Raw genomic sequence first — 25682 nt, forward strand, 5'->3', positions numbered from 1 at the left:
TGATACATGTTATTGCTTCCGCCAAAAATGAGGCAATTTTCTTTAAAAACAAATGTGGTCACCAAGGAAGTACCTCAGGATAAGATATGAAGGAGAAATAAAGCCTCAAAGAAAGTAACAGAACAGTCCTCACTGAGAAAATGCTTTTTCAACCATGAGGCACTGCTGGGATTTGAACCCAGGATCTCCTGTTTACTAGACAGGCGCTTTAACCAACTAAGCCACAGCACCTCTGACACACTGGCCTCTCATGTTAAAGCTACACTCATATCCACAAATAGGGCTGCAACTAATAATTATTTTCATAATCAATGAATAGAAAAAAAAGAAAAGTGTCATCGGACATCTTGCTGTGTTGGAACAACAGTCCAAAACTACAAAACATACACAGTAGCAGCATGGAACAATGAATTGTTCAATGAAATGAAGTAGTGAACCTAACCTCTAAATACCTGCAGGAAACCCGTGTAAAATGATCAATATATAAACTTCAGAACAGGTTATTTTCTTCTTATTTTTCCTTATACTTTTAGGAACACATTTTTTCTCTGTGTTATGATTTCCTTTTCATTTCACTGTTATACACACATCTTAAGAGTCCAGGCCGAGTGAATTTTAATTTCAAGCTGTGAGACTGTGTTTCCTGAGCCAGTGATGGGATGTCTGGTGTAACGTTGGTAACAACCAAACTAAAGTCACTGTGCACATCAAGCCTGTCGTGTGCCTTTGTTTTGATGGTGACCACAGCGCTGCAAGCTGACAGGTATTTTTGTGACAAATGGCAAGATCAGTCTGGTGGTCACGTGATGACCAAGTCTCGGAGCGACTCCTGGTCCTTTCACAAGCCAAAACCGCCTGTATCCATAAAACCGCTTCCAGAGAGAATTGGACTTTATATCCATGAGCTCATCCTCAGCCTCCCTGACGCTTCACCATTTCTCCATTAGCTCTGTTAACGTTGCCAGCTTACCTCCGTGTATACTGCAGGAGGGATGTTCACGTTAGACATGCCATTTCCTCATGATATATATTTTTACATTTTTCTATAGTAACTTATTTATTTATTTATTCACATAAATATATAATAAATAAATAATGTAACCCCTGCTAAATGCTCAAAAAACCTGATCCCTTTTTAACTACAACAGCTACTTAGAGTTTAATTTTAAGGAGAATTGTACAATACTGATGGCAGCAAGTGGAATTTCTATTGTGTGTGTGTATTATGTGTTTTAGTTAGTTTAGTACCTAATTAGTTTTAGTACTTAATTACTCATTTATTTTATTTTTTTTTAAAGCACCTTTTATTTATTTTTTTTACTTATGATTTCAATTTCGTTGTAATGACAGTAAAGACTATTCTTATCTTATAAATGAATTAAAATTATTACACCCCTGAAAATCTGGTTGGGACACTGTTCTAGGCACTGCTGGGATTTGAACCCAGGATCTCCTGTTTACTAGACAGGCGCTTTAACCAACTAAGCCACAGCACCTCTGCAAATGTGTTCCGTCATAAAGTGGACTGACACTGATGCAAAGACATTTATGAGTTTATATGATGAAGTTAAGTTCGTTGTCTTGATCGTGATCCATGTTTTGTAGTTTTCTGAGTGTTGTTCCGATTACATTTTTACTTTTTTTTCTCTAACCGTTCATGGATTATGAAAATAATTATTAGTTGCAGCCCTATTTCCGGATATGAATTTAGGTTTAACATGAGAGAAGTGCTTGCTGGAGGTGCTGTGGCTTAGTTGGTTAAAGCGCCTGTCTAGTAAACAGGAGATCCTGGGTTCAAATCCCAGCAGTGCCTCATTATTAGGTTGGTTGTCTATAAACTACTGAGAGATGTCTTATCAAAATCTATATATACAGAAAAAAGGAAAAACCCTTTCTTACTGGTCTCAATGCAGCCATTAATGAAGTTTTGAGAAGTACAATACACCAACTAATGCAGCCAGTTAGTGGTTAAAGTGCTTGTCCTGTAAACAGAAGGTTCTTGGTTCAAATCCTGACACTCCCTCATAGATATAAGTTGATCTTCCCTGTGATAAGCTCTGTGTTACTTTCATTGAGGCATTATTTCTCCATCATATCCGGGGATACTTGCTCAATGATCATTTTTTGTCTACAAATGTTAGCTTCATTTTCAACAGAAGCAAGAAAATTGATCGTAATCAAGAAAATAAACACAACTTTATCACATCTGTTCATAAATGTCTTCAACTCAGTGTTACTGCACCTTTAACATGAGAGCAACTGTTACCAGAGGCGCTGTGGCTTAGTTGGTTAAAGCGCCTGTCTAGTAAACAGGAGATCCTGGGTTCAAATCCCAGCAGTGCCTCATTATTAGGTTGGTTGTCTATAAACTACTGAGAGATGTCTTATCAAAATCTATATATACAGAAAAAAGGAAAAACCCTTTCTTACTGGTCTCAATGCAGCCATTAATGAAGTTTTGAGAAGTACAATACACCAACTAATGCAGCCAGTTAGTGGTTAAAGTGCTTGTCCTGTAAACAGAAGGTTCTTGGTTCAAATCCTGACACTCCCTCATAGATATAAGTTGATCTTCCCTGTGATAAGCTCTGTGTTACTTTCATTGAGGCATTATTTCTCCATCATATCCGGGGATACTTGCTCAATGATCATTTTTTGTCTACAAATGTTAGCTTCATTTTCAACAGAAGCAAGAAAATTGATCGTAATCAAGAAAATAAACACAACTTTATCACATCTGTTCATAAATGTCTTCAACTCAGTGTTACTGCACCTTTAACATGAGAGCAACTGTTACCAGAGGCGCTGTGGCTTAGTTGGTTAAAGCGCCTGTCTAGTAAACAGGAGATCCTGGGTTCAAATCCCAGCAGTGCCTTATTATCAGTAACCCTAAATTTGAATCCACTACCAAGACTCTTCTTTTTGACAATTTTCCCCCCCAAAATATTTAGTTTAATCTACATTTTTGTGATAGTGTTTAAAGAGGACCTATTATGTCAGTCATATATATAATGTTACAATGTCAGATGTTCATATTAATGAGGTATGTATGTGTAAGTTATCCCTGTGAGCAAAAAGCGCTGGCTTCAGACGCTTTAAACTTTACATTTCTGATGTTTTTTCTCCTTTAGCCTGAGCCAACATCTTAAAACCTTGTGAGACAGAAGCTGCAACTACCTGTTATGAGAAAGAAGCTTAACTGAGGGATAAAGGTCCATTATAAGGTCCAGTATAAGATAAATAAGTAGTTTTTGAACTGTGAATCATGCAAAGCTACTTTAGTTGAGTCTTAGAATAAAGCTATGGAGCTGGAAATAACAATATTAGGTCCCCTTTAAAGGGAGGAAATAAGGATATTTCCATGCTCTTAGCTATCTTTTAAACTTAAAACTTAATGGCTGTGACGTCTGTCTGGACATTAATTAGCTTATGTCCTGATATATATATATATCATAAACTGCTTCTGAATTTATTCTCAGACCATGACAAACAGATATCTGCAGTAATATCCAGTGATTGTGGTCACTAAAAGGCCATTATGAGATGGGTGTTGGCAGGACTTCCGGATCTATCTCATCAAATATGAGCAATTTGGAGTCATTTAAATCCATTTCAATTTGATGTCAATGTGCTTACAATATGTAGGACAGGACCAAAAGCATGTCTCTCAAATCAAGGCTAAACACTGCCAGAACACAGTTTTGAAATATGTTGAATATTATCTTTTGAAATATTCTTTTATATAATAAACACACGAGTCCATTGTAAAACATGGCATATTGAAAAACATAGTAAGGGTCAGTTCACTCAATTTCCAATAATTTCTCAGCCATGCAGATAGTTTTTTATTTTAACTGGTTTTAGATTTTTGCCTCTACCCTAAAAAAATGAAGGCTCTTTCTGGTAACTGCATCCCCATTCCTCTAGATTATCCACATGCTACACCGTGAACAGTTTTCAGGATACCGATTTTGGAAAAGAGATGCTGCTATAAAAATAATAAAATCACATTTTTTACACTGTGAGAATCACAAACAAAATCCAATTCATCAGAAACTTGACACATAGAAAACTTAAACTTTCAGATGCCAGTAAAGGATTTCTTTAATTTGGGTAAATCAAATAGTTGTCGGAACTGAAAGTTGTCTGTGTCACTGTTTTAAAAAACAATGTCATTGAATTAAATTAACAAGCCAAAGAAACCTGCAAGCATCATGTCTGTGAGAGGTCTGCACAGTAAATGAGCATCCCTGTCATCTCTGTGCTGTAGAAATGTTTGTAGCAGTAATATCACTGCCTGTACCTTTTGTCTTATTAATTTATGCCCATTTAATCTTATTAGTCTCAGGATAGAAACACATGTAATGCAAAAACTGTGCCAAGAAATGCCAACACCCACGACACTCAGCTGTGGTTAGGCAGATCAATTTCTTTCACTTCTCTCATCAAAACAATATCAAAATATGAAGTTTAATGACATTTGGGAACATATGGCTGTGGGAACATATGGCTGTGGGAACGTTCGGCTTTGGGCACATTGGACTGAAGGAACTTTTGGCTGTGGGAACATAGGGCTGTGGGAACATAGGACTGAGGGAACATAGGACTGAGGGAACATATGACTGTGGGAACATAGGACTGTGGGAACATAGGGCTATGGGAACTTAGGGCTGTGGGAACATAGGACTGTGGGAACATAGGGCTATGGGAACATAGGGCTATGGGAACTTAGGGCTGTGGGAACATAGGACTGTGGGAACATATGGCTATGGGAACATAGGGCTATGGGAACTTAGGGCTGTGGGAACATATGGCTGTGGGAACATAGGGCTATGGGAACATAGGGCTATGGGAACTTAGGGCTGTGGGAACATATGGCTGTGGGAACATAGGACTGTGGGAACATAGGGCTATGGGAACATAGGGCTATGGGAACATAGGGCTGTGGGAACATAGGACTGAGGGAACATAGGACTGAGGGAACATAGGACTGAGGGAACATATGACTGTGGGAACATAGGACTGTGGGAACATAGGGCTATGGGAACATAGGGCTATGGGAACTTAGGGCTGTGGGAACATATGGCTGTGGGAACATAGGACTGTGGGAACATAGGGCTATGGGAACATAGGGCTGTGGGAATATGGACACACTCCCAGCGGACCGTGGTCTGTATCCGGACCTAGATGCAGTCCTGTAACTGATTAAATATAGAGGATTGTTAAATTTTGCCCAAGAGTTTCTATTTTAATGGGCGCAGCTTCTCCAGCTATTTCGGTAAAAGTGGAGCAGCCCTCAGAACCTCACATACCACTGTGCATAGCCAATCTTCTCACGTGACGCTAATCAGCCAATCAAATCCGTGCATTCGGTCACATGGAGAGACTCAACTGTCAGTGAGATACACACGGAGAAAAGAGGAAAGACGTTTTGTTATAAAGTTATTAGATGTGAAATTAAGTTTATGGTTTAAAGTTAAGATAAGTTTAAAGTATAAGTATAAGCATATTTTCCTAAAACTAATGCTACGTAAAGGTACCTAAAAATAACACAGATGATGTTCCAGACATTGAATACCCCTGATCTAGGTGTTCAGTAGGTTTATCAACAGAGGTCTCCTTCTGAGGGATTAAAACTGGTAGACTGAGTTTATCTCAGCTTGTTTCTTGGATAAATCAATATCCAGATGTCCGATGACTGAATTCCTTCACCCCAAAAAAAAAACATGCCTAAAATGACCCAGCTCTTAAAAGTTTATCATAAAATATGTTTTAAAACTGGACAACCACAACACTGACATGTTATGCTGGATTATGCACACAAGAGCATTATCATATTATGCATGTATACTTTTTGGTAGTGAGAGTATGGCACCACTGACAGGCGACAAAATGAAACAGATCATTAGCTGATTAAAATTACAGATTTCTCTGGAAATTGTTGAAAACATTTTATATAATGTAAGTACACAACTCAATGAAGTTTATCACATATGTCTAGCCATTTTTAGACATTTCAATGAAGAACGGTTACATAGTATAGCTTTTTTTCTTCCCACTTTCACTATTGTCACTGCTTAGTTTCACAAGTAAAGCAAATCAATGTAGGAGCTGCGTCTGAAAGGAGAAATGTCTGGCACAGTCAAGTAAGCTTTAAAGATGATAGATTTTGTCATATTGATGTGTTAGTTCCTACAAATAGTCTGCACCAGCGCAAATCAAGCAAGGATCATACTCGCAAAAAGACAGAGGAGAAAGGATTTGTTCATTCACTGTCTGCCATCACAAAAAGGGAACACCTAACTTTAGTAGATCATAACATATTAATATAAAGCATTTACACAGAGATACTTTGGTTCAAGATGAGACCAAACTTTTCTATGTATGAGCAACAAAAAGACCCAAAAAGTGGCCTTCATCAGACTAGGTAACCCTCGTTTTTGACTTAACAAATTACCAGAAATGCCTTTTGCTATGTTGTAATTCATATTGTAAAATGGCGAGGACTGTTGAAAAGACGAAACTCTAAGCTTAGGTGCAGAAAGAATGACCTTATAGAATAGGTTTTTCAAACATTGTAAATCATTGTAACCAGGTCTTTGAGCACGCAGTCATAAATGTGCACAAGAAATATTAGAGTAATGAGATGTAATAGGTCCAAAAGTATGCGAGATTAGCTGCGGACACAAACACACACACACACGGACACATGCACGCACACAATCAAAAACATGACCCTCTCCATGCTTATGCCTGGCAGAGATAATTAGCAGAGGGTTTAACTATTCATATCAAGTGACTCAGTCATATGCTTTCATAACCATCTCTAAGGATTGCTCCAGCTTGTAAATAAAATACTTAAAAACACACTGACCATCGTTACATAGAAAATAAAGAAAATTTTGTTGACTCTTTTAGCCACTCTGGTCCAGTAGCCACATTCGCCATTTTCCTTTCGGCTGTTGAGGAGCAGAATCAGTGTTTTCTCCATCTCCCTCAGCTCATCTGAGAGCTTCTCCAAGTTGTGATACTCCTCTGTTTGTTTGCTGCTGTCACCCTGAAAATAGTAGTTAACACATTCATGAATTAGATAACACTGTCAGCTGTTACATTTGACATTGAGCATTTTGTTTCATGAGAATTAAAGTTTAACCCAACTCTAACCTCATTGGCCACAGGCAGCCGTTCACATGGAGCTTCACCGGCAGACACATCATAGACAGACGTACATTTAGCCCATTTGCGCACATCTGAAAACATTTACACAGAGATGTTTTTTTTATATATATATTTTTTTTAACCACATTAAAATAATACAATAAGCAAGTTTGTACGGAGGCTAATTGACCAAGCTTGCATATGGACTGCAGTGACCACATCCAATGGGTTTGGAACCACTGGTTGAGCTTCAAATCCTTTACCAGTAAAAGATATTTATTTGGCCATTTTTCCCCAAACTCACTGACTGTGTGAGCTAACGTTTAGCAAAATAACTCCATCAATTGAAGAATTGAGTCAGAGCCAGCTAATAAAACACAAGTCTCTCCATGTATTTTCCTGTAAGCCCTCTCAAATTGGTTTTGCCTCAGTTCGCTTCACTGAAGATGGGTCAATGACGTTTTTTTGTGTCCAAGTGGTGTAGTCAAATTTAAAAGGGTTCAAATTTGAAAATAAACTTATGAATAACTTACACATATTCTTTTTTGTGGACCCAGGATAACATTTCTGCTTTTAATCCAGTTTGAGAGAATATATTAGAAAATTATGGCAAAAATGTCTAAGTGGTGTAACCATAAAAACTTTGTACCAAATAATTCAACTTGCTTAAAAACAGTAAATTCTCAATAAAACACCATATCAACTAGTTTGGCATGATCTTACATTATAACTTTTATATTAAATAATGGTAATGGAATACAATTGTTCTTAATTTCAAAATTTAATCCGGGGAATCATGTAAATCAGGAACCATTTCAATATTTAAGTATACTGTAGGTGTTTGTGGTTACACAATTTGACATTTTCAGGAGCATTCAGTCGGTTACTTTTGGTCTTAAAAAATGGTGCAAATGTAAATTCAAATGATATAAAACCAACAAAAATACTAAATGTACATTTTAACAAACCTGATGCTGCTTTTAAAACTAGTTTTAAAGATATTTTTGAATTGCTCATTTTGCCAACCCTTATTTGTCACTGAGCCAGAGACAAAATTACAACACTGCCGTCTTCTTTTGTAACAAACCACTCAAAGTGGAGAATTACTCGAGGCTGCAGTCCCAAATGCCCCGGCCAGGCCATGTTTCAAACTACACGTGTCGTACAATCAAGCTAACTCCCGTAACACCTGAGGACTGTTGCACAAACGCAGAATGAGGAAATCCAGGATAACTTTAAAAAAGCGTGGCTCCATGGTAAATTATGTGCCTCTGCTTTCATGCAACCGAGTCGCGGCTAAATTCAACCAGGATAACCGGAAAATCCCGGGTTAATCCGCTATCTAGGATTGGTGCAACAGCCCTCTGGTAGCAACTAGATGGAAATATTTAGCAACAACCAACTTCTACTTAAAAACAAGTGTGTGTGCTCATCCAGTTTAGATTAAGTAGGTTAAATTTGTGTTAAACGAAGTTTGAATTTACAATAAACAGCTGGTGCAACTGGTTCCTAGTCTCACCTCGTTTAAAGTTGTTGAAGTGGACCTTGCCCTGTTTTTCCCCACAGTCCTCACTCAGGCATTGGTCTCTGTCTGCTTTCTTATCTTGAGATGCTTGGTCTTTCTCCATCAGATACATCACAAAAATTGTCTCCACGAGGCTGAGCAACATCAGAGCAAAAATCCCAATGCAGTAGGCCGCTGAAAGGAGCCGGCAGAATCATTAATGCAGACAAATAAACTACTCGTTGGGTGAGTATGTGCTGTTCAAGACAAGATTGAGCTTGTTTACCTATAAGTGGGATCCTGTTTGATGAGGCAGGCAGAATTTCATTGAGAATAAGCTGCAACACAGTGACAGCGAGCAGCACAGTCACCTTGAAGCTCAGTTTCTCACCCCCATTGTCTGAGATCAGGAAGGAGGACAAGTCAAGACACAAGAAGAACAGAACGGGCAGCAAGAAGTTAATGATGTAGAGGAGTGGTCGCCTCTTCATTGTGATCTGTGAAATGATAAGAGAAGCAACTGAGCACCCAGGTAACAACAACAAGGTTATGACCAATCTGTGCTTAAAGCAATCAAGTTATTATGTTTAAATAGTGTCCTGCAGTGAAAAAGTACATTCAAAATCACTAATGCACTCAAGGAAAGGTTGATAGACAAGACAGGATGGGAGAAAAAGAAAAAAATAGGGAAAGAAAGAAAGATTAGCAATGTTTTTAAGTGTATCTCATGAAGTTAAAAAATGTTTTTTTGGAAAAATGTAACTATCAACTGAAGTCAGATGATTTGAAATACAACTACTTCAATTAAAGTGATTGGTGATACAGTGTCTGAATAATCTGTATTTATACGTACAGTGTAAACGATCATGTCTTGGCCAAGTAAATCGCTGGCATTGTGGTTGGTGACTGTCATGTTGATGAACAGCCATTCGTACTGAGTCCGCATCACCTCACGAGACCACTCTGTGGCCTCTGACGAGTTGTCGCTCGGATGGAGCCGAATGTCCCTAACTGTGGTGGGAGATAAAATCATTGTGAGGTTGATTAGATAAGGAAACAAGGGAGGAGTGATAGCTGGACAGATTAGTTGTAGTCAACAGTAAACAACGTGTCACACCCTCACCAGTGTGTATGACAGACTTGAAAGAGAGGTTGCAACTCTGAATGTCGAAGGGGAAGTTATAAATGTGCATCCTGCAGGTGCTGACCAACACCTGGTCGTTCTGAACTTCAACATAACCCTTGTCATTTATGCTGAGAAAAGGACTTGGAGGGGCTTTGTCCTTCTCCGTCCTGTATGAGAACACAGAGAGACATGTGAACAGACAGATGCTTCAAGATATTAAAAAAAAGTCCTGGAAACTAAGTTAATGAATATAACTCGAGCGCTAATACCTGATCCACTCAATCACTTACATCTCTTCAATAGTGAGATCTGGCTGCCACAAAATGTTAGTAGGAAGAGAGACATTATCAATTCCACAAAACTCCTTTGGATCCCAGGAAATGTATTCATTGTGCCACCTCTACAGGAGAAAACAAAGGGCAAAAAATAGTAACCAGTCAAGACAAACATTCAAAGATGCAATTTAAAAGAAAGAAATTTGAGTTTCCCAACAATGTGAGAAGGAAGATTTATCAGTAAGTTCAGTTTTCATCACCCACAGACAGAACTCACCATTACAGTCCAGACATAGGGGATGAATTTCTGCTCTTTCTCAACCTGTAAAAAAAAAAGAAAAAAGAAAAGAAATATGTGTGACGTAACAAAGACAGCCCACTATTTGAAATTATTCATCACATTGCAAACTGCACTAGCATTACTAACTCTGTTATAAGCATCAGTCATACTACGAGCAACACATCAGTCATCATCAGGCATTTAATTGGTTAAAAATGCCTGACGAGGGTGACTTGGTGAAGGTGACTTTTTAATTGTAACACTTCACCTTGCTTAAAAACAGAAAAAGGCACACATGCATAATTTAATTTAGGCCACAGGGCGGATCTAATATCTGCTGCAATTAGAATTAGAATGGCTGAAAGCAACGAAGACGAAGAGAAATCCTCTCTCTTTGCCTCACTTTAGTTCATGTTAAAATGATATATATGAACAAGTGTTGGAATGGTCTTTGTTTTGGACCGTTTAAAAAAAAAATTTAGAACATTTAATTTAAATAAGTTGTTTAATACACTTGTAATAGTGTTAATATTTTTATACTAAACAATGTAAAATAATGGTAATCTGGAAATTATTAAGTCTGAATAACTTATGTGACATACATGCACACACGCCAATCATAGGTGAAACATTTTTTGAATTAGGCTGAATTATAAAAACCAGATGTTTATTAATGATGAGCCGCTTGGGAGCCGAAAGAGCCGCCTCTTTCTTGCTGGAAGTCAAATGATGTGGCTCAGTCAAAACAGCCCATGTCCATCACTAGCTGACAGTGAGCCAAACTATTACTTTAAACAAACATTTCATAGGAGCAAGAGTGCATATACAGACTTTGATACCTCATTATAAAGTAATGAGCCTAAAGGCTGATTTAAATCATTAAATTAAGGCATTACAGTAAGATCTACCTAACTTTTTTCTTTCTGTTTTTTGTATTTTCTGCTGTTTGCCCTTGTAGATGAAATGCCATCAAAGTGTGCAGGATCAGTCTGGCTGCAGGAATTTGGCAACCAATTAAAGAAAACATAAATACAGACCGTCCAATTATATGATCGTTATCATTTCAGAGAATAAATACAAATATTAAACAAATATTTTAAAACTTGAACCACTTACCACATCCAGAATGGCATACAGCGCTACTTCAAGGGATACTCGAGTGGGCTGTTTGTAGTTTTTAACAGGCCGAGTCATCGAGTACAGCTCATTGTTTTGGGTGAGGTTCAGGTGTGTTAAAACATCCTGATAACTGCAGTTACGCTCAGAATACACTCCATCTACAGCAGACACATGAAGACACATTATCTACAATAAAAAAATACACTTTAAACGAAAAAATATGTCCATGCTCTTAACTGCAGTCATATCCTGTGTCTGTGGTCACTAAAAGGCCATTATGAAAAGGGCGTTGGCAGATATGTGGGGGCTATTATCTCATCAGTCTACTAAAAGATTAAGTGCCAAATCCATAAAAGGATTGCGCAGCTTTTGTGGATTTGGCAGCTAAACATGTGCAAATCAGTGAAAAAGATTTCATTGTCAAGATGTCAAGCATGTCATTCACAAAGCACCTGAAAAAGGGTGAAAAGCACCACAAACTGCGCCACCAAGCAAATGGTGCAGCTGTGTCATTTGCATGTGTGTAAATTGGGAAATATTCCTACATTTGCCACTGCTGCTGAGTGATGCTGCAGCTAGCTGTGGGCAACAAACAGAACATCGATACTGATGTTTCTTCAAAATTCGTCACCTGAACATTATTTTAGAGATTCAGACATTAATCTAACATGTCAGACTTTTCTGAGTCATATAATAGCTCTAGCCTAATTTTGATGGACATTTCAGAAGATTATATTCCTAATGTGTAATACTAAGTAAAAGAAGCAAAAAATATGAAAGTTGGTTTGTGATTGTGGAGATCTCTCTTTACGTGCGCACCTCTGTTCATAAAAGAAACGCAATTTGAGGCTTCTGTACTCTCTTGGGCGCAATCTAGTTTTCTTGGCTTTGGTCCCAAGCTTTTGTCCAGTCATTCGAGTCTAAATATGGCTGACCGTTTTAAATATATCTGAATTATGTTAGCCATATTTTTGAAATCAATTTTCTCTAAACTAATTATGTTAATGTTTTGACATTTTGTTAACATAATTAAGTTGCTAATTATGGTCCACTTAAGGCCCTATATTTTGTCAATCCAATCCTTTTTATTGTTGCTATAATAGGTAATACTTTGCATCACTCTGGAAGTCCTGCAATTCAAAATTATCAACAGGAAGCTCTTCACTTCACTCTGAACGTCTTGTGATGACTGCTGGCTCACACTGGTTATTTCTATCGTTATAAACACCAAGTAGACACATGCAAATGACAAAAAATATAGCAGAGCAACTCTTAAAATCAACCGAGTTTCCACTTTCTTAGCCACCAAGACAATGCAGGTTGATTAAAATAGCAAGCCAAATAGAAATGCTCAGGAAAAAGTGAACTCTTTATCCAAGCTGCAGTAGTTTTCTTAGTGGGGAACACCTGCATGCATCATGCTGAACGTTGTCCCGGCTTACCTGTGAAGAGGAGAAGCGAAAAGAGACCAGCAAGCATCATGAGTGCAACAGCGATGTCTGTGAAAGGTGAGTACAGCTAATGTATATCCATGTCCTCTGAGTGTTGTCTGGAAATGTCCCCAAATCTGCAGTGGCAATAATATCACAGCCTCATACTGAAAGGGGAGTGGGCAAAGTGAATTACAGACCCTTTGTTTGTGTGTGTGTGTGTGTGTGTGTGTGTGTGTGTGTGTGTGTGTGTGTGTGTGTGTGTGTGTGTGTGTGTGTGTGTGTGTGTGTGTGTGTGTGTGTGTGTGTGTGTGTGTGTGTGTGTTTTTATGGTATCAGTCTAATAGCCATCTGATGATAGTGGTCACTCCCACAGTGGTCATCACAGCATCACTCTGTGGTCTTTCGGTGGAAGAAGAAGTGGTGAGTTAGCCCCCCGGTGGAATCGAAAATATGAATGGGCTGTAATGACTGGTTAACAGGAAAAGTAAATACAGTTAATCCACATTTTTGCACACATTCAGGCGAAAAAACACAGACAAACAGAGTCAGTAACAGCATATAACACTGAAATTACAGCTTATCACATATATTAATAATATATCATTTCGGTTGCGTTAGTGTGCATTATCCTTCTGCTGCAAAGGATAACTGATTCTTTTTGTGGTAAGTAAATGTAGTATTTAAACAACATTCTTTCCTCTATGATCTATATGTACACCTGGCATATGATATTCCTCTTCATATTAATTTAATATTTTACACACTATGTTTTAATGACATGGCACCCATCATTACAGACTTTAGGGACATAAATTAGTGTTTTTTATTTCGATTTTCATTGAATCATTTATGACTCGTAAGATACTGATTCTAATTGTATGTGTTTTCATATCAATGGTTTTGTTGTGTTTCACAAATGAATGTAACTAGATGCTTATGATGTCCTTGGTCATTTCCTTCCTCTGGGCGAGTGGGCGATATTTATTTGGTGGAAACATTGAAAACAAAATTAAAGGGAGCTCTAATTTTGTGTGCTGGTTCTCCTTTCATTAAACAATCCTAATCTCTTCATGTTTTTCCTCCTCTGGAAAGGTCACGTTTGACACATGAATTCACATTCAAACAACCCAAAATACTCACATTTTAACCCTTACTTAACCTTACTTACTTTTAACCCTAACATATTGTTCATATTCTGACTCATGATTAGTCTCTACACCAATTCATATTCATAAATTATTAATCTGTTATTAATACATGTTTGATTAATCATTCTGTTTTATTAAAAGACATTTACAATTACTATTTTATGATCCAAGAGAACATTTTATAAAATATGAAGAATACAACATTTGACGCAACGTTTGAATACTGACTTTTTTAAATTTTTATATAAACACAGGTACATTTGTACATTTGCATATATAAAAATGTTATGATGTAAGAGTAGTTAGATCCAAACTAAGCAACATTTTTCTTTCTTTATATATTTTGGAGCCGCCATGACAGTGAACCCAATGACATTAGAAAGAGCATAAACATTTGAAGCTGACTCTGGATGTTTAAAAAAAAAAAAAAAAAAAGCAGAGTACCCCTCCTTGTGGAGACACAAAGACACTGTCAGAGGACACTGAAATGAAGCTCAGCGCTACATTAAAGTCCAAATTAAATTACATTTAATCATCCCTCCCTTTGCAGTCAAAAATAGTTACATGATTTTTAATGTTTGACTGATTGTTTTGTATTGTTAGCATCCAGAAATTCTTCGAGGAAATGTCAGAAGTGCTCTTGTTTTTCTCAGCCAGCCAGGGAGGCGTAGGAGGTTTATTTGATTGACGATAACTGGCAGGCTACCAGTGACAGGGTCAACTGCTGTAGCTTCAAGTCATGGACAGTCTGTAGCCAGCAGGGATTCTCACTTTGGGATTTTGGGATATTGAGCAACGACCAAACAAACATCTTACGGAGCCAAAGTGACATTTTTAGGCACACTTACATGCCATTTAATGTGCTGCAGCCTGCTAACTAATATTTTCCTAGGTGACTGTTTGTTTTGTAGCTCATTCAAAAAGCTACGGTGCTTTGCGTTATCGAAATAATGACTCCAGCTATATAAGCTGATGGCTGATTGTCCTCATTCAATCAGGTGTGATACTGATCATGGAGGATCAATAAACAAGAGGACACTCAGGCTGCTTTTTTTATGATGAACAACAAAAAAGCATAAAAAAGGTCTTTTTTTTTGTTGATCATAAAAAAATCTAATAAGCTAATTGCGTCTCCTTTTTATAGGCGCTGTAGCAGCCTGAGTGTCCGCTTGTGTATTGAGAGATTGTCCACAGCAATAACGTCTTATCCACACTGTGAGGATATCAGGCTGGTGAGGATGGACGTGATTGGTTTAAGGTCTGAGAGACAGATGAGCTGTGAGGTGAAAGAAGACTGAAACAGGACAGGAGAGACAGATCTGTTTGTTAGAGGGGTTGGAGAGATAATGTGAACGATTACAGTGTAGAAAATATGACATCAGTGAGCCTGTGTTTCTAAAAGTACACACACACATTATCAATGTTCTCAACGTGAAGGATTAGAAGTGGAAGCAATAAAATGTATCCTTTAATCTTTAGTGATCGATTGTTACATTATCCGGTGGTTATCTGTTTTTGACAAACTGCAAATGAGATTTTAGGAAGTGCTCGTGACCAAATCGAGGTGCATATCAAGGCAAATATGAATCTCCTACGTCATAAACCACCAGACACAGTTGCACCTTTATCTATTTTTATTACATCAACCTTTTTTTTGGCATTTACATACATAATTGATGAATCTTTAATGGATCAAAAGTCTAAACATTTCACTTTCATTTTCTTCTTCTTCTTTCTTTTTTGGATTAACCTAGGTTTGATGATTGCATTTACTCATTTACACATTTTATTCTCTCTCTTATTCATGTATTTATGTTAGATTATGACCATTACCATTACTTTTTCTAAAAACGTATATATATAATATATATATTCTATCTGCATCTATCCTTGTATCTATGGCTAGGAAAGAGTAAGGATCATTCATTAAACATTTTATAAATAATCATAATAATAATAACCATTCAAGCATTACAAAGTGCTTCAAATTAAAACAAGCAAATCATAAAATAATTACATTTTAAAAACAGATTTTCAAAGAGGACATTTTAGAAGATAATCAAAAAGTAAATTCATGAAAGGCTCCTCAATAAAAGTATATTTTAAGAAATCAACCTGATTTCCAGATGTAAAGCCAGCATGGCATTAAACTGGCCTCTGCAGTACTAGTTGTTCTGCACTCTTCCCAAAATGAATGACATCCTGTAATTAAGACGCCAACCTGATTTCCTCGGGGCCGGTCGTTCCGGATGGAAATCCAGCAACACATTAAACCGGCCACAGCAATAACACATGTCTACAGGGTCAGATCAGGTGAAGCATCACTTTCAACTGTGGACAACTTTGAAGTGTGAATTATCTCACATAAACACCGAAAAGACAGAATCAGTGTTTTAAAAGTACAACATGACACTTGAACATTTTACAGTCGTAGAAGCCTCAAATACATTAACAAAACATACTTTGACACAGTCTACAATACAGAAAACAATGTATTACAAGCTATTAACCCTCTGGAGTTTGTCTATTCATTGGTGAATGTCGTGTTTATAGTAACATCATTTTATTTGTATAACATGAAGAGACAAAGTCTAATCTAAAAAAAGGAGTATTTCATGTCATGATCATTTTTTAAAGACATTTAAACTGTTAATATCTTTAATGATTTACAGTGGCATGCACACTTTAACTGAAAAAGGCACAAAAACTAGATGGTATAAAATCACTTAACATCTAATAGACTATAATTATTCCTTTTTTTTTTTAGTGAAACAATATTTTTACAACCTTAAACTGTCCTGTAATAATAATAATAATAAGAAGAAGAAGAAGAAGAAGAAGAAGAAGAAGAAGAAGAAGAAGAAGAAGAAGAAGAAGAAGAAGAAGAAGAAGAAGAAGAAGAAGAAGAAGAAGAAGAAGAAGAAAAAGAAGAAGAAGAAGAAGAAGAAGAATATTTTAGTGACTATCAGTAAATATTTGTACCTTTCTAAAGGAGCTTGTGCCATTTTTCTTGTAATATAGGTTCCTGGTAGTTAGACATATATCTGAGCTTGTGTTGAAGAAAATAAAAGACACTATGCTTGTGGGGGAAGGGAAGTTTAAGAAACAAAGAGGAAAATCAATGCATGGAAAGTGGGAAAAATTAACCGAAAATGAACCTGGACTCCAGAGAGGGTATAAATTTAACTGTTCCACTCCATGAAGATGAGGGATAGAAAAGTTGAGACGACGACCAAGTAGAAAATAAAGAAAGCTCTGTTGATTCTTGTGGCCCAGTGGTAAGACCTCCTTGCCTCCTCTCTGCAGCTGACGTGCAGATTCGCAGTTTTCTGCAGCTCCTTCAGCTCCTCCAGGATCAGCAGTAACACATGAGACTCACCTGTCTGCATGATGCTGTCCACCTGCACACACACCGAGGCACAGAGGCACGTAAATCAGTTTATTCTCCCGCAGAGACTGATCATGTATTGTAAGCAATGTTTTGTGCATGGATATAGACATCTTTAGTCACTGCTGCTTAACAGGTCCAAATCTGGCATCTGAATTTGTTGAATTGAGTTATTACGACAATGTTGACTGAAGCCTCCGAGCCATACAGGCCGCAAAACCCTCTGCTTATGTTGCTATCATACAGTTACGTAATCATGTTTGCAATGAATCTACAGTCTAAATATCGATTATATACTGTAGTATACTGTGAACAATGGACTTAATGAGCCACTAAACCCGTATATAATTTTCTAATTCTTTGACAGTCTCCAATGGTTTAATGGTCGAGAAAGCAGCATTACAGGGAAACGAGGGCCATAACAGTAACATGATATTGCATACAAACCCTTAGTCCTATCATGGTCCTACTCTGCAACAGAGCCACAACGGCTAAGAGGACCTTGTAAAGTTCCCGCCCCTGAATTTTACCCAGAAGTTCCTTCATGGAAATGAGACTAAGGTCTGACTTGGACTAGCTACGAGGAACGTTGCCCTCTCGATATCTGGGCAGATACGTTTTCACAAGCTAAGTAGTTTCTCCCTTATAACGGATAAACTGACCCTTTATGTGTAAAATCTGTGGAGCGTCCCAGTTAAAGACGATAACATTTAGCATGTAAAGATCCTGCATCAGAACACGCATACAAGAAATCACCCTAACCCTAGTAATACTGTAATCTGTATCTATGATTGTGTACCTCTTCAGCCACAGGCAGCAGTTCATGTTGTTTCTCACCGTCGGGCACTTTGCAGATGCAGGAACAGCCAGTCGGTCTTTTATCCTCTAAAAACACAAAGATCATTTATCATTTGTGTTTTTTCACAGTATCGTATCATTTATACGATACTGTGAAAACTCTGTGATCACTGCTCTTGTCTTTGATCTGGGTCTTACCTGTGTTAGAGTTATCAATTTTGACTTTTTCCTGTTTGTCCTCCCAGTCGTCCCCAATCCTGAGCTTCGACTGGGAGTCTTTCTCCATAAGATACGTTACGAAGATTGTCTCCAGCAGACTGAGCAGCATCAGAGCAAAAATCACAATGCAGTAGGTTGCTGAGAGAAAGAAACAGTCAGTAACTACTTGTTGTATTGGTAGTTTATGCTTCTGATCATCACAATCCGGTTAAAGACTCAGTCCAGCCAAATGATAATACCTAGTCATGGAGAATAATTTGGTTTGAATCTCAATACAATAGAAATGAAAAGCATTTCATTTGTGGTGTTTAAAGTGTTAGAAAAATTACATTTGGACAGCAAACAGCAACAAACAGCTACTTTCTACTGAAGAAATAGTCTCAGTGAGAATTGTTGATGTCTGCAAAACACTAAAGATACATGATTAAAATTTTTCTTTGTAATTTGGATGAATTGACCCTTTAAGCTGGAGTTTCTTAAGGTTCAGGTTTTTATACCTATGAGCGGGGTCTTGTTGGACATGGAGGGCAGGATGTCGTTTAGGATGAGCAGCAGCACGGAGATGGCCAGCAGTACAGTGACTTTGAAGCCCAGCTTCTCTCCTCGATGGTCGGAGATGAAGTAGGAGGCCAAGTCCAGACACAGGAAGAACAGGATGGGCAACAGGAAGTTGATGACATGGAGGAGGGGTCTCCTCTTCATGGTGAACTAGGAGGACAGGATCTCATGGTCAGGTGACCAAATGACAAACAAAAATGAAGGCAAACACGTAAATTAATTGATTCATTGTGATTAATTCATGAAACTGACAATACTGTTTGAAGTTACAGAATGTTTTGCTCACTGTGTGCCCAAGTTAATAATGCTCAAAAAAGTGTGCACACTGCTCTGTGACACATTGCTCCCAAATCTCTTATTCGTCTGATTCATAAAATGTTCCTTCTCATCAAACCAATCACTGCACCTTCGTTCCCTGTGTGGAAGCATTTGCATTTACTATGTTTCTCCTCTCGTTTATTCTGGTTTTTACTCTGATATGTTGCTGTCTGTTCAGCGTACTGTGTATATGAGCTGTTCCCACTGTTTGCTGTCGAAGGTGAAATTGTAGCTGGCGACGGACAGATGGAGGAACTCCCACTCTCCTTGAGTCTTCATCACCTCCCTGGAGAACTGCGTGGCCCGAGATGAGTTGGAAGAAGGGTAGATGCGAAGTTCATCAACTGTTGAGAGAAGAGAGGGAGGTATACGAACATGTTTACAACACTGATCTTCAGCTTTTAATTCCCAGCAGTGAAACTCATTTGCCACCAAGTCTACAGACAGCAAATAATATAAACATTGTGTTTATAGTACGCAACAAATAAATAACCCCAAATAAGCCATTAGGACATGATAGACTGCTGAAAGCTGCTATTAATCTAAGCCACATCTAAAGTGTTCATTAAAACATCTGAAACCTTCCGAGTCGATGAGTAGAGCACTGAGGCTTCACCAGTCGCTCACTGACTGACCTTCTGCTCTTGTTATTTTGGAAATGTAATAGATTACAAATTACTAGTTACCCTATTTAAAATGTAATAAGTAATGTAATTATTTCAATTACTTAATCAAAAGTAATGTAACTTATTATTACATATTATATATGTTATATAATATTTAAAAATGAGGAAAAAACCACCTGAGCAACCTCCTTTGTAATCATCAACATTTTCTTAAGTCACTGTAATTTAACTACGCATTTTTCTCAGTAACTGTAATGGATTATTTTGTAATTAAATTACGTAACACCGTTACATGTAACTAGTTACTCCCCAACACTGGAGACAACACACGCTCACAGCCTCACCAGAATGAACAGCAGAGCCAACCGAGATGTTGCATTTCTGTGTGTCGAAGGGGAACTTGTGGACATCCATCTTACAGGTGCTGACCACCTTCATGTCCTCTTCTGAGATGACCGTCCCATCGTAGGACACGATCATGTAGGGATTCTGAGGGGAGTCGTCCTTCTGTATCCTGGGACAACAAACACAGGCACACACTCTATTCATGGCCAGTTTGTAAAGATTGTTTAAACGACGCCGTGTTTCACATTAATCACTCACTGAATGGAGCTCCTCCGGACACCACAGCAGGATAATGTTTGTGTATTATTAGTCTAATAATAGTGCAAGAACAGTTGGGTTCACTTTAACAAAACCGACCATGTGGTGAATCATTTACCTTCCAAACAAACACGGGGTGTGTGGGCTCAGCAAATATGAGCCTATTAGATGAATAAATGTTCAACATCCCAATTCAAAACCAGCAGTATATAACCATTTAATAAATGCTGTATTAGCAGGTTATGTAGCTATAATGTAGCTGTTAGCACATATAAGGACATTTTTAAGTATGTATTAGTATACAGTATTGACTAACAATTATAATCTCATGAACACATGTTTTATTATCTTATATTAAATATACCAGCACTTGGTTATGGATGGCTAATATCAACAACTACATTATAGTATGTTATAAAAAATTAATTTGTGTTTATACTATTTATAAACGCTAAATAAGCAGCTAGCACACAACACCCTGTAAAGGCTGATTTATGGTAGGCCACTCAACAGAAATTAAAAAGTAATTTGACGTTTTTTTTTATTCATCTCCATGGTAACCAGAAGCTATCCTCCACTGGGAATAATTAAACAAAGACATGTAGAGTTACCTAAAGTTAAACACCTAAATATCAAATAAGGAGGAGCAGTGGAAACTACAATCTCCATGGAGACGTTAATAACGTACGGAAGAGGATTAGGGCCACTTTGGTGGGTTCTGACTTTTTTCTTAGAATTCTGAGTTTAAACTCAGAATTCTGACTTTAATCTCAGAATTCTGACTTTTTTCTCAGAATTCTGACTTTAAACTCAGAATTCTGAATTTAAAGTCAGAATTCTGACTTTTTTAATTCTGACAAAAAATCAGAACTCACTTTTTTTTCCACAGTGGCCCTAATCCTCTATCGTAATAACGCTACCCAATCGCATTGCACAACAAAATATGACGGTGTCCACGACATTGCAAAATTCTCAAGGTGAGAGACATGAAAGGAAAGTGTTGAGCAACACTTTTTTTGTTGAAAATGCACCATTAATGTCATGCAAAAGTATCATCAAAAGTGTCGAGTGACCTCCCATAAAGCAGCAAAACTGCAACTTTGTCATTTTACATTCATGAATTAACAAACTTTAGAGCTTTAGAGGTGCTGGTAGGACGGTTTATGTTACCTTGTTTCCCCCTGTTGACAACCTGCTGCTGGCTTTAGATTCACATTTAATAGAAAAATATAAGACAGTGAATAAGTGTAATTTGGGTTAGACTACGCTTGAGGTGAGTGTGTGTCTGTGGCTCACATCTCATAGATGAAGAGGTCTGGTTTCCAGAGCATGTCACGAGGAACCGAAATCTTAGTGATTCCACAAAACTGAGCGGGGTCCCACGAGATGCGCTCATTGTTCCACATCTGCAGGGCGAGGGGAAACCAAGAGAGACAATGGATAGAGGAGTCACAGGTGAAAACACGTCCACAGACATCCAAAGACATTCAGATGATGAAAGGCCAAAGCAATTAATATTCACCATTGTTGCCCAGATGAAAGGAATGAATGTCTGCGTTTTCTCAATCTGTGAAAAAACATACGCACGTCAGAGCCGATCACCTGCATGAAAGATGAATGTTGTTCAAACACAGCACCAGAAACCCACCACGGCCAAGATGGCGTAGAGGAGGATGTCCAGCTCCACTGTGGTGGGGTGTGTGTAATCAAGAACGGGCCGGGTCAGTTTATACACACTGTTATCTCTGGTCAGGTTCAGGTAGTCCACAACGTCCTGGTAGCTGCACACTTTTTTACAGAGCGCCCCATCTACAATAAAGAATGTTCAGAGAGACGTTTTCTTAAGACTTCAATTAAAAAACCTGTTGTACAGGTACACCTTGTTGTGTTTTAACATTATACAGCCTCTTAGTTTGTGTAATTGAGTGTAATTTACATCATGTTATTTAGATTACAATGCCTGGATGCTGATGTTTTTGGTATATATGTATATGTAGCCTATATGTAACTTATACTATTGATATATATTTTGTTGTACAAGTTTCCCCCTCGTCTAATCTAAACTTTTCTTTGTTTGTTGTCATTTAATTTGATATATCTTGTATTCGTAGATTAAACACAGAACAAAAGCATTAATAAATTCTAAATATGCCTATGCAGAATTTAGTGACATCTTGCAGAACAGACTTGGCAGAAATAGAATATAATATTCATAAGTCTGTGTTCATTAGTGTATAATCCCATAAAATGAAGAATCGTGGTGTTTGCATCACCTCAGACGGAGCTCTTTATATCTATGTAGGAAGTGGTCATGAATGTATTATGAGGGTCGGATACCGGACCAAAAATGACACCCATTCAGTCCTTTAAGAACTGCTTGGGTGGCGCATACACCAAAAAGGTTTCTAGCTTCCAGGTTTACTTCGGCGATAAACAGCCAAATGAATATGTGCAGAAGTTTTTTAATAGTTTTTGTCGATTCAAGGAAAATTTTGCAAATATAAAACTTCCACCTCAGTTTGTTGCAATCTCCAACTTCACTGCCAGATGGAATTAAATCCTACATATTGGTCCTTTAATTAGCATGCTCATCTTATTGATTTAAGTGGTCAAATTAAACCTACAGTGCAGAATTTTTTGTCTCCCCCTTCTGGCAATGAGAGTAATTTCACGATCACTATCAATGTCATTATTTTTCTCCCACCTACAAAGAGTATATTTTTTAAATATTATAACATTTTTAATCAGGCTTATTTTCTTTATGAATTCTTCATCAGAGGAGAGCCTCTGGATCTTTGTTCCATTCATGGTTTTGAGATAGATTGAACAAAATAATTAAGTTCATCAAAGAAAGTTAAGACTCAAACCAACTGAGTTTTATGATGCTATTGAATTTCCCTCAGGATGCCAGTTCAGCAAGGAAACTGTTACAGAGCTGAACAGGAAGTTATTATAAAGGAAATGCTAGATCCAACTCCTTCATATATACAAAATGAATGTCATTATTGTATGCAAAACCTGATTAAGTCTCAGGATAATTACAAAAAACAAATCTATTAAATCCATTTACCTCTTTGCAGCCATTAACTTCAGTTAACCTCTCCCACCTTTGCAAAAGTCATTATTTTTGTTCACAATAAATCCCTCGAGGACAAAGTTGTTTAATAAACATTGTAAATTGATTGATGCTCAAGAAATCCACTCGGGCAACTTGAAAAATAAATTTTTCCTTTCAAAAAACCCTCCCATTTATAATATAACTATTTGTCCCTGTGACTTTCTTTAACTCTATTTGTGTGTTATTTTGAGAGATGCAGACATTTTGCCATTTTTGGTTCAAGATTTCAAATGTCTGCTTAAAGTATGATATGAAATAACACTGTGAGAGCACTGCACATCTACTAACAGCTCATAAATCAGATAAAAACAGCAGTAATGTAATGGAAAAACAAGATTACAGCAGATAGTAGGTATCATTAATACTTTGCTGTCTCAGGCTCTGAGAGAGAAATGAGCCACATGTTTGCAAATAGAAAATAACAAGAAACTTTTCCTTCTTTCAAACATGCAAACTGCACTAAAGTCTTACCTGTGAGGAAGAGCAGGACGACGACAGCGACACGCATCATTACTGCACCTGTGCTCGTGTGTGGACGTGACACCCAAGACCCAAGCTGTGATCTGAGCCGAGGAGGGCTGGTGCAGAATGGATGACCAGAGCGTTTCCCTCTATTTGATCTCACTGCCTGAGATGAGAAAACCCCTCCCACAGTGGAGAACATGGATTGAAGCTGTAATTGGGTAAGGGGAGGAAGGGGACATACATATCAGACTTTGGGAGACAGGTGAGAGTGAAGATGATTGGTTTAAAGTCTGAGTAACAGATAACACAACTAAAGAAAAGGCAGGCGGAGGAGATTCATCTGTCTGAAAGGGGGGCGAGATAATATGAATTTACAGCTTTCTTACAACTTATTTGACACCCATGACAAAAGCAAGAGCGGGGTGTTAGTGTTAGTCTGTACATGTGAGCACACAGTTACAAAACAGACATTTACTGTAACACATGCAGAGCAGCACATGATAACTTAGAAGGTAAAATTCAATTAGTGTGGAACTTGATCATTTAAAACGACGTGGTAATGACATTATACACACTGTCCCCATCTAAACCCACTGACTCTCATTTCAGCCCACTCATCCGCTGCCAGTCTCACAAGCTGAGCATTAAAGCTGATTTATTATTAATGCAAAAAGTACTTTTTGAACAGTAACCACGTGGTTTTACTTCATAGACCGGCTTCTTGTTTTAATGGACTTGCTTTAATTACACTGGAGTTTATGAACAATCAGGGGCTGGATATGAGCTGCGGCTAAAGATTATTTTTGATTGATTATTTTTTCTGTTTTATGAATTCAGAGGCTCATTTTAACTGAAGGGTCTCATACAGCCCAATTTGATCTTAAGTGGGCCGAACCAGTAAAACCACTGCATAATAACCTACAAATATACAATATGTATTATAAATTGAGTATAATAAACCATACATTTACAAAACAGATGAACAGCCGGATGTCTCAAGAAAAATGAGTGAAATTACGACAATCTTAGCCTTCACAAGTGCATCAATATTCAGTGTCAAATCTTGAGAAAAAGCTTGTTTACAATAGATAAGTAGTGTATATGTATATAGAATATGCACAACATTTTTGCAGCCAGGTCAATTTGGGATTAACCCTACTGATAAAAATGTGTCCAAGCCCACTGAGGCAAATTTGTCCGTTTGTCACTTATCTGAAATTGGATGTTCTTGACTGTGAATACAGGCGAAAATAAGTGAGAATAGCGCTGTATTTTATTGAAGAACTGGAATTACTTTTCTGTAATTTTCATACTTTGTAAGTTTCATACTTCGCTTGGCCCTTCAGGTAGACCGGTTCTGGGAGGAAGGGACTCCTGCAATACCGGAAGCTGCATTTTCAGGACCCAATTTCTAGGACACTTAGTTCTGGTGTTTATGCAAAGATGGACGACATGAGTGTGAGCACTGAATATGAATTAAGTATTAAGTTGACATTAAAACAATTATGGTGTCTTGAATTGCACAACAAAGTTAATGTAAGCTAAC

At 37.6% G+C, this 25682-nt stretch overlaps 2 protein-coding genes and 5 non-coding genes across 7 annotated transcripts; 3 read left to right on the forward strand and 4 right to left on the reverse strand.

Moving 5' to 3' along the window:
* Positions 1-157: 157 nt before the first annotated feature.
* On the reverse strand, positions 158-231 carry trnat-agu (transfer RNA threonine (anticodon AGU)). The gene has a single exon. It is a non-coding gene; the product is annotated as a tRNA-Thr (tRNA).
* Positions 232-1422: 1191 nt separating this feature from the next.
* Positions 1423-1496, reverse strand: trnat-agu (transfer RNA threonine (anticodon AGU)). The gene has a single exon. It is a non-coding gene; the product is annotated as a tRNA-Thr (tRNA).
* Positions 1497-1739: 243 nt separating this feature from the next.
* trnat-agu (transfer RNA threonine (anticodon AGU)) lies at positions 1740-1813 on the forward strand. Its single transcript has one exon. It is a non-coding gene; the product is annotated as a tRNA-Thr (tRNA).
* Positions 1814-2270: 457 nt separating this feature from the next.
* Positions 2271-2344, forward strand: trnat-agu (transfer RNA threonine (anticodon AGU)). Its single transcript has one exon. It is a non-coding gene; the product is annotated as a tRNA-Thr (tRNA).
* A 457-nt stretch (positions 2345-2801) lies between these two features.
* On the forward strand, positions 2802-2875 carry trnat-agu (transfer RNA threonine (anticodon AGU)). Its single transcript has one exon. It is a non-coding gene; the product is annotated as a tRNA-Thr (tRNA).
* A 3872-nt stretch (positions 2876-6747) lies between these two features.
* LOC134003129 (5-hydroxytryptamine receptor 3A-like) lies at positions 6748-12941 on the reverse strand. Its single transcript, XM_062442261.1, has 11 exons — positions 12905-12941; positions 11460-11620; positions 10341-10385; positions 10079-10188; positions 9786-9955; positions 9512-9673; positions 8949-9182; positions 8678-8857; positions 7159-7250; positions 6911-7057; positions 6748-6753 (listed from the first exon to the last, which is right to left on the reverse strand). The coding sequence occupies exons 1-11, from the start codon at positions 12939-12941 to the stop codon at positions 6748-6750; spliced, it is 1344 nt and encodes a 447-aa protein (XP_062298245.1).
* A 2781-nt stretch (positions 12942-15722) lies between these two features.
* On the reverse strand, positions 15723-24179 carry LOC134003130 (5-hydroxytryptamine receptor 3A-like). Its single transcript, XM_062442262.1, has 10 exons — positions 24143-24179; positions 22202-22362; positions 22076-22120; positions 21850-21959; positions 20295-20464; positions 19508-19668; positions 18946-19156; positions 18428-18586; positions 18231-18316; positions 15723-17444 (listed from the first exon to the last, which is right to left on the reverse strand). Exons 1-10 carry the CDS (start codon positions 24177-24179, stop codon positions 17226-17228), a joined length of 1359 nt encoding a protein of 452 aa, XP_062298246.1. The 3' UTR covers positions 15723-17225.
* Positions 24180-25682: the final 1503 nt, after the last annotated feature.

The sequence above is a fragment of the Scomber scombrus genome, chromosome 21, assembly GCF_963691925.1.
Source record: "Scomber scombrus chromosome 21, fScoSco1.1, whole genome shotgun sequence".
Classification (NCBI taxonomy): Eukaryota; Metazoa; Chordata; class Actinopteri; order Scombriformes; family Scombridae; genus Scomber; species Scomber scombrus.

What these genes read in the sequence shown, in the direction of transcription:
- LOC134003129 (XM_062442261.1), bottom strand. Translation starts at nt 12,941, where the DNA reads ATGCTTGCTGGTCTCTTTTCGCTTCTCCTCTTCACAG. An exon ending in CAAGTCTGTCATACACACTG is followed by an intron (nt 9,674 to 9,785) that starts GTGAGGGTGTGA and finishes CTCCCACCACAG; the next exon opens with TTAGGGACATTCGGCTCCAT. An exon ending in CATGATCGTTTACACTGTAC is followed by an intron (nt 9,183 to 9,511) that starts GTATAAATACAG and finishes CTGGGTGCTCAG; the next exon opens with TTGCTTCTCTTATCATTTCA.
- LOC134003130 (XM_062442262.1), bottom strand. Translation starts at nt 24,179, where the DNA reads ATGCGTGTCGCTGTCGTCGTCCTGCTCTTCCTCACAG. An exon ending in AATTGATAACTCTAACACAG is followed by an intron (nt 18,317 to 18,427) that starts GTAAGACCCAGA and finishes TTGTGTTTTTAG; the next exon opens with AGGATAAAAGACCGACTGGC. An exon ending in TGCTGCCTGTGGCTGAAGAG is followed by an intron (nt 17,445 to 18,230) that starts GTACACAATCAT and finishes GTGTGTGTGCAG; the next exon opens with GTGGACAGCATCATGCAGAC.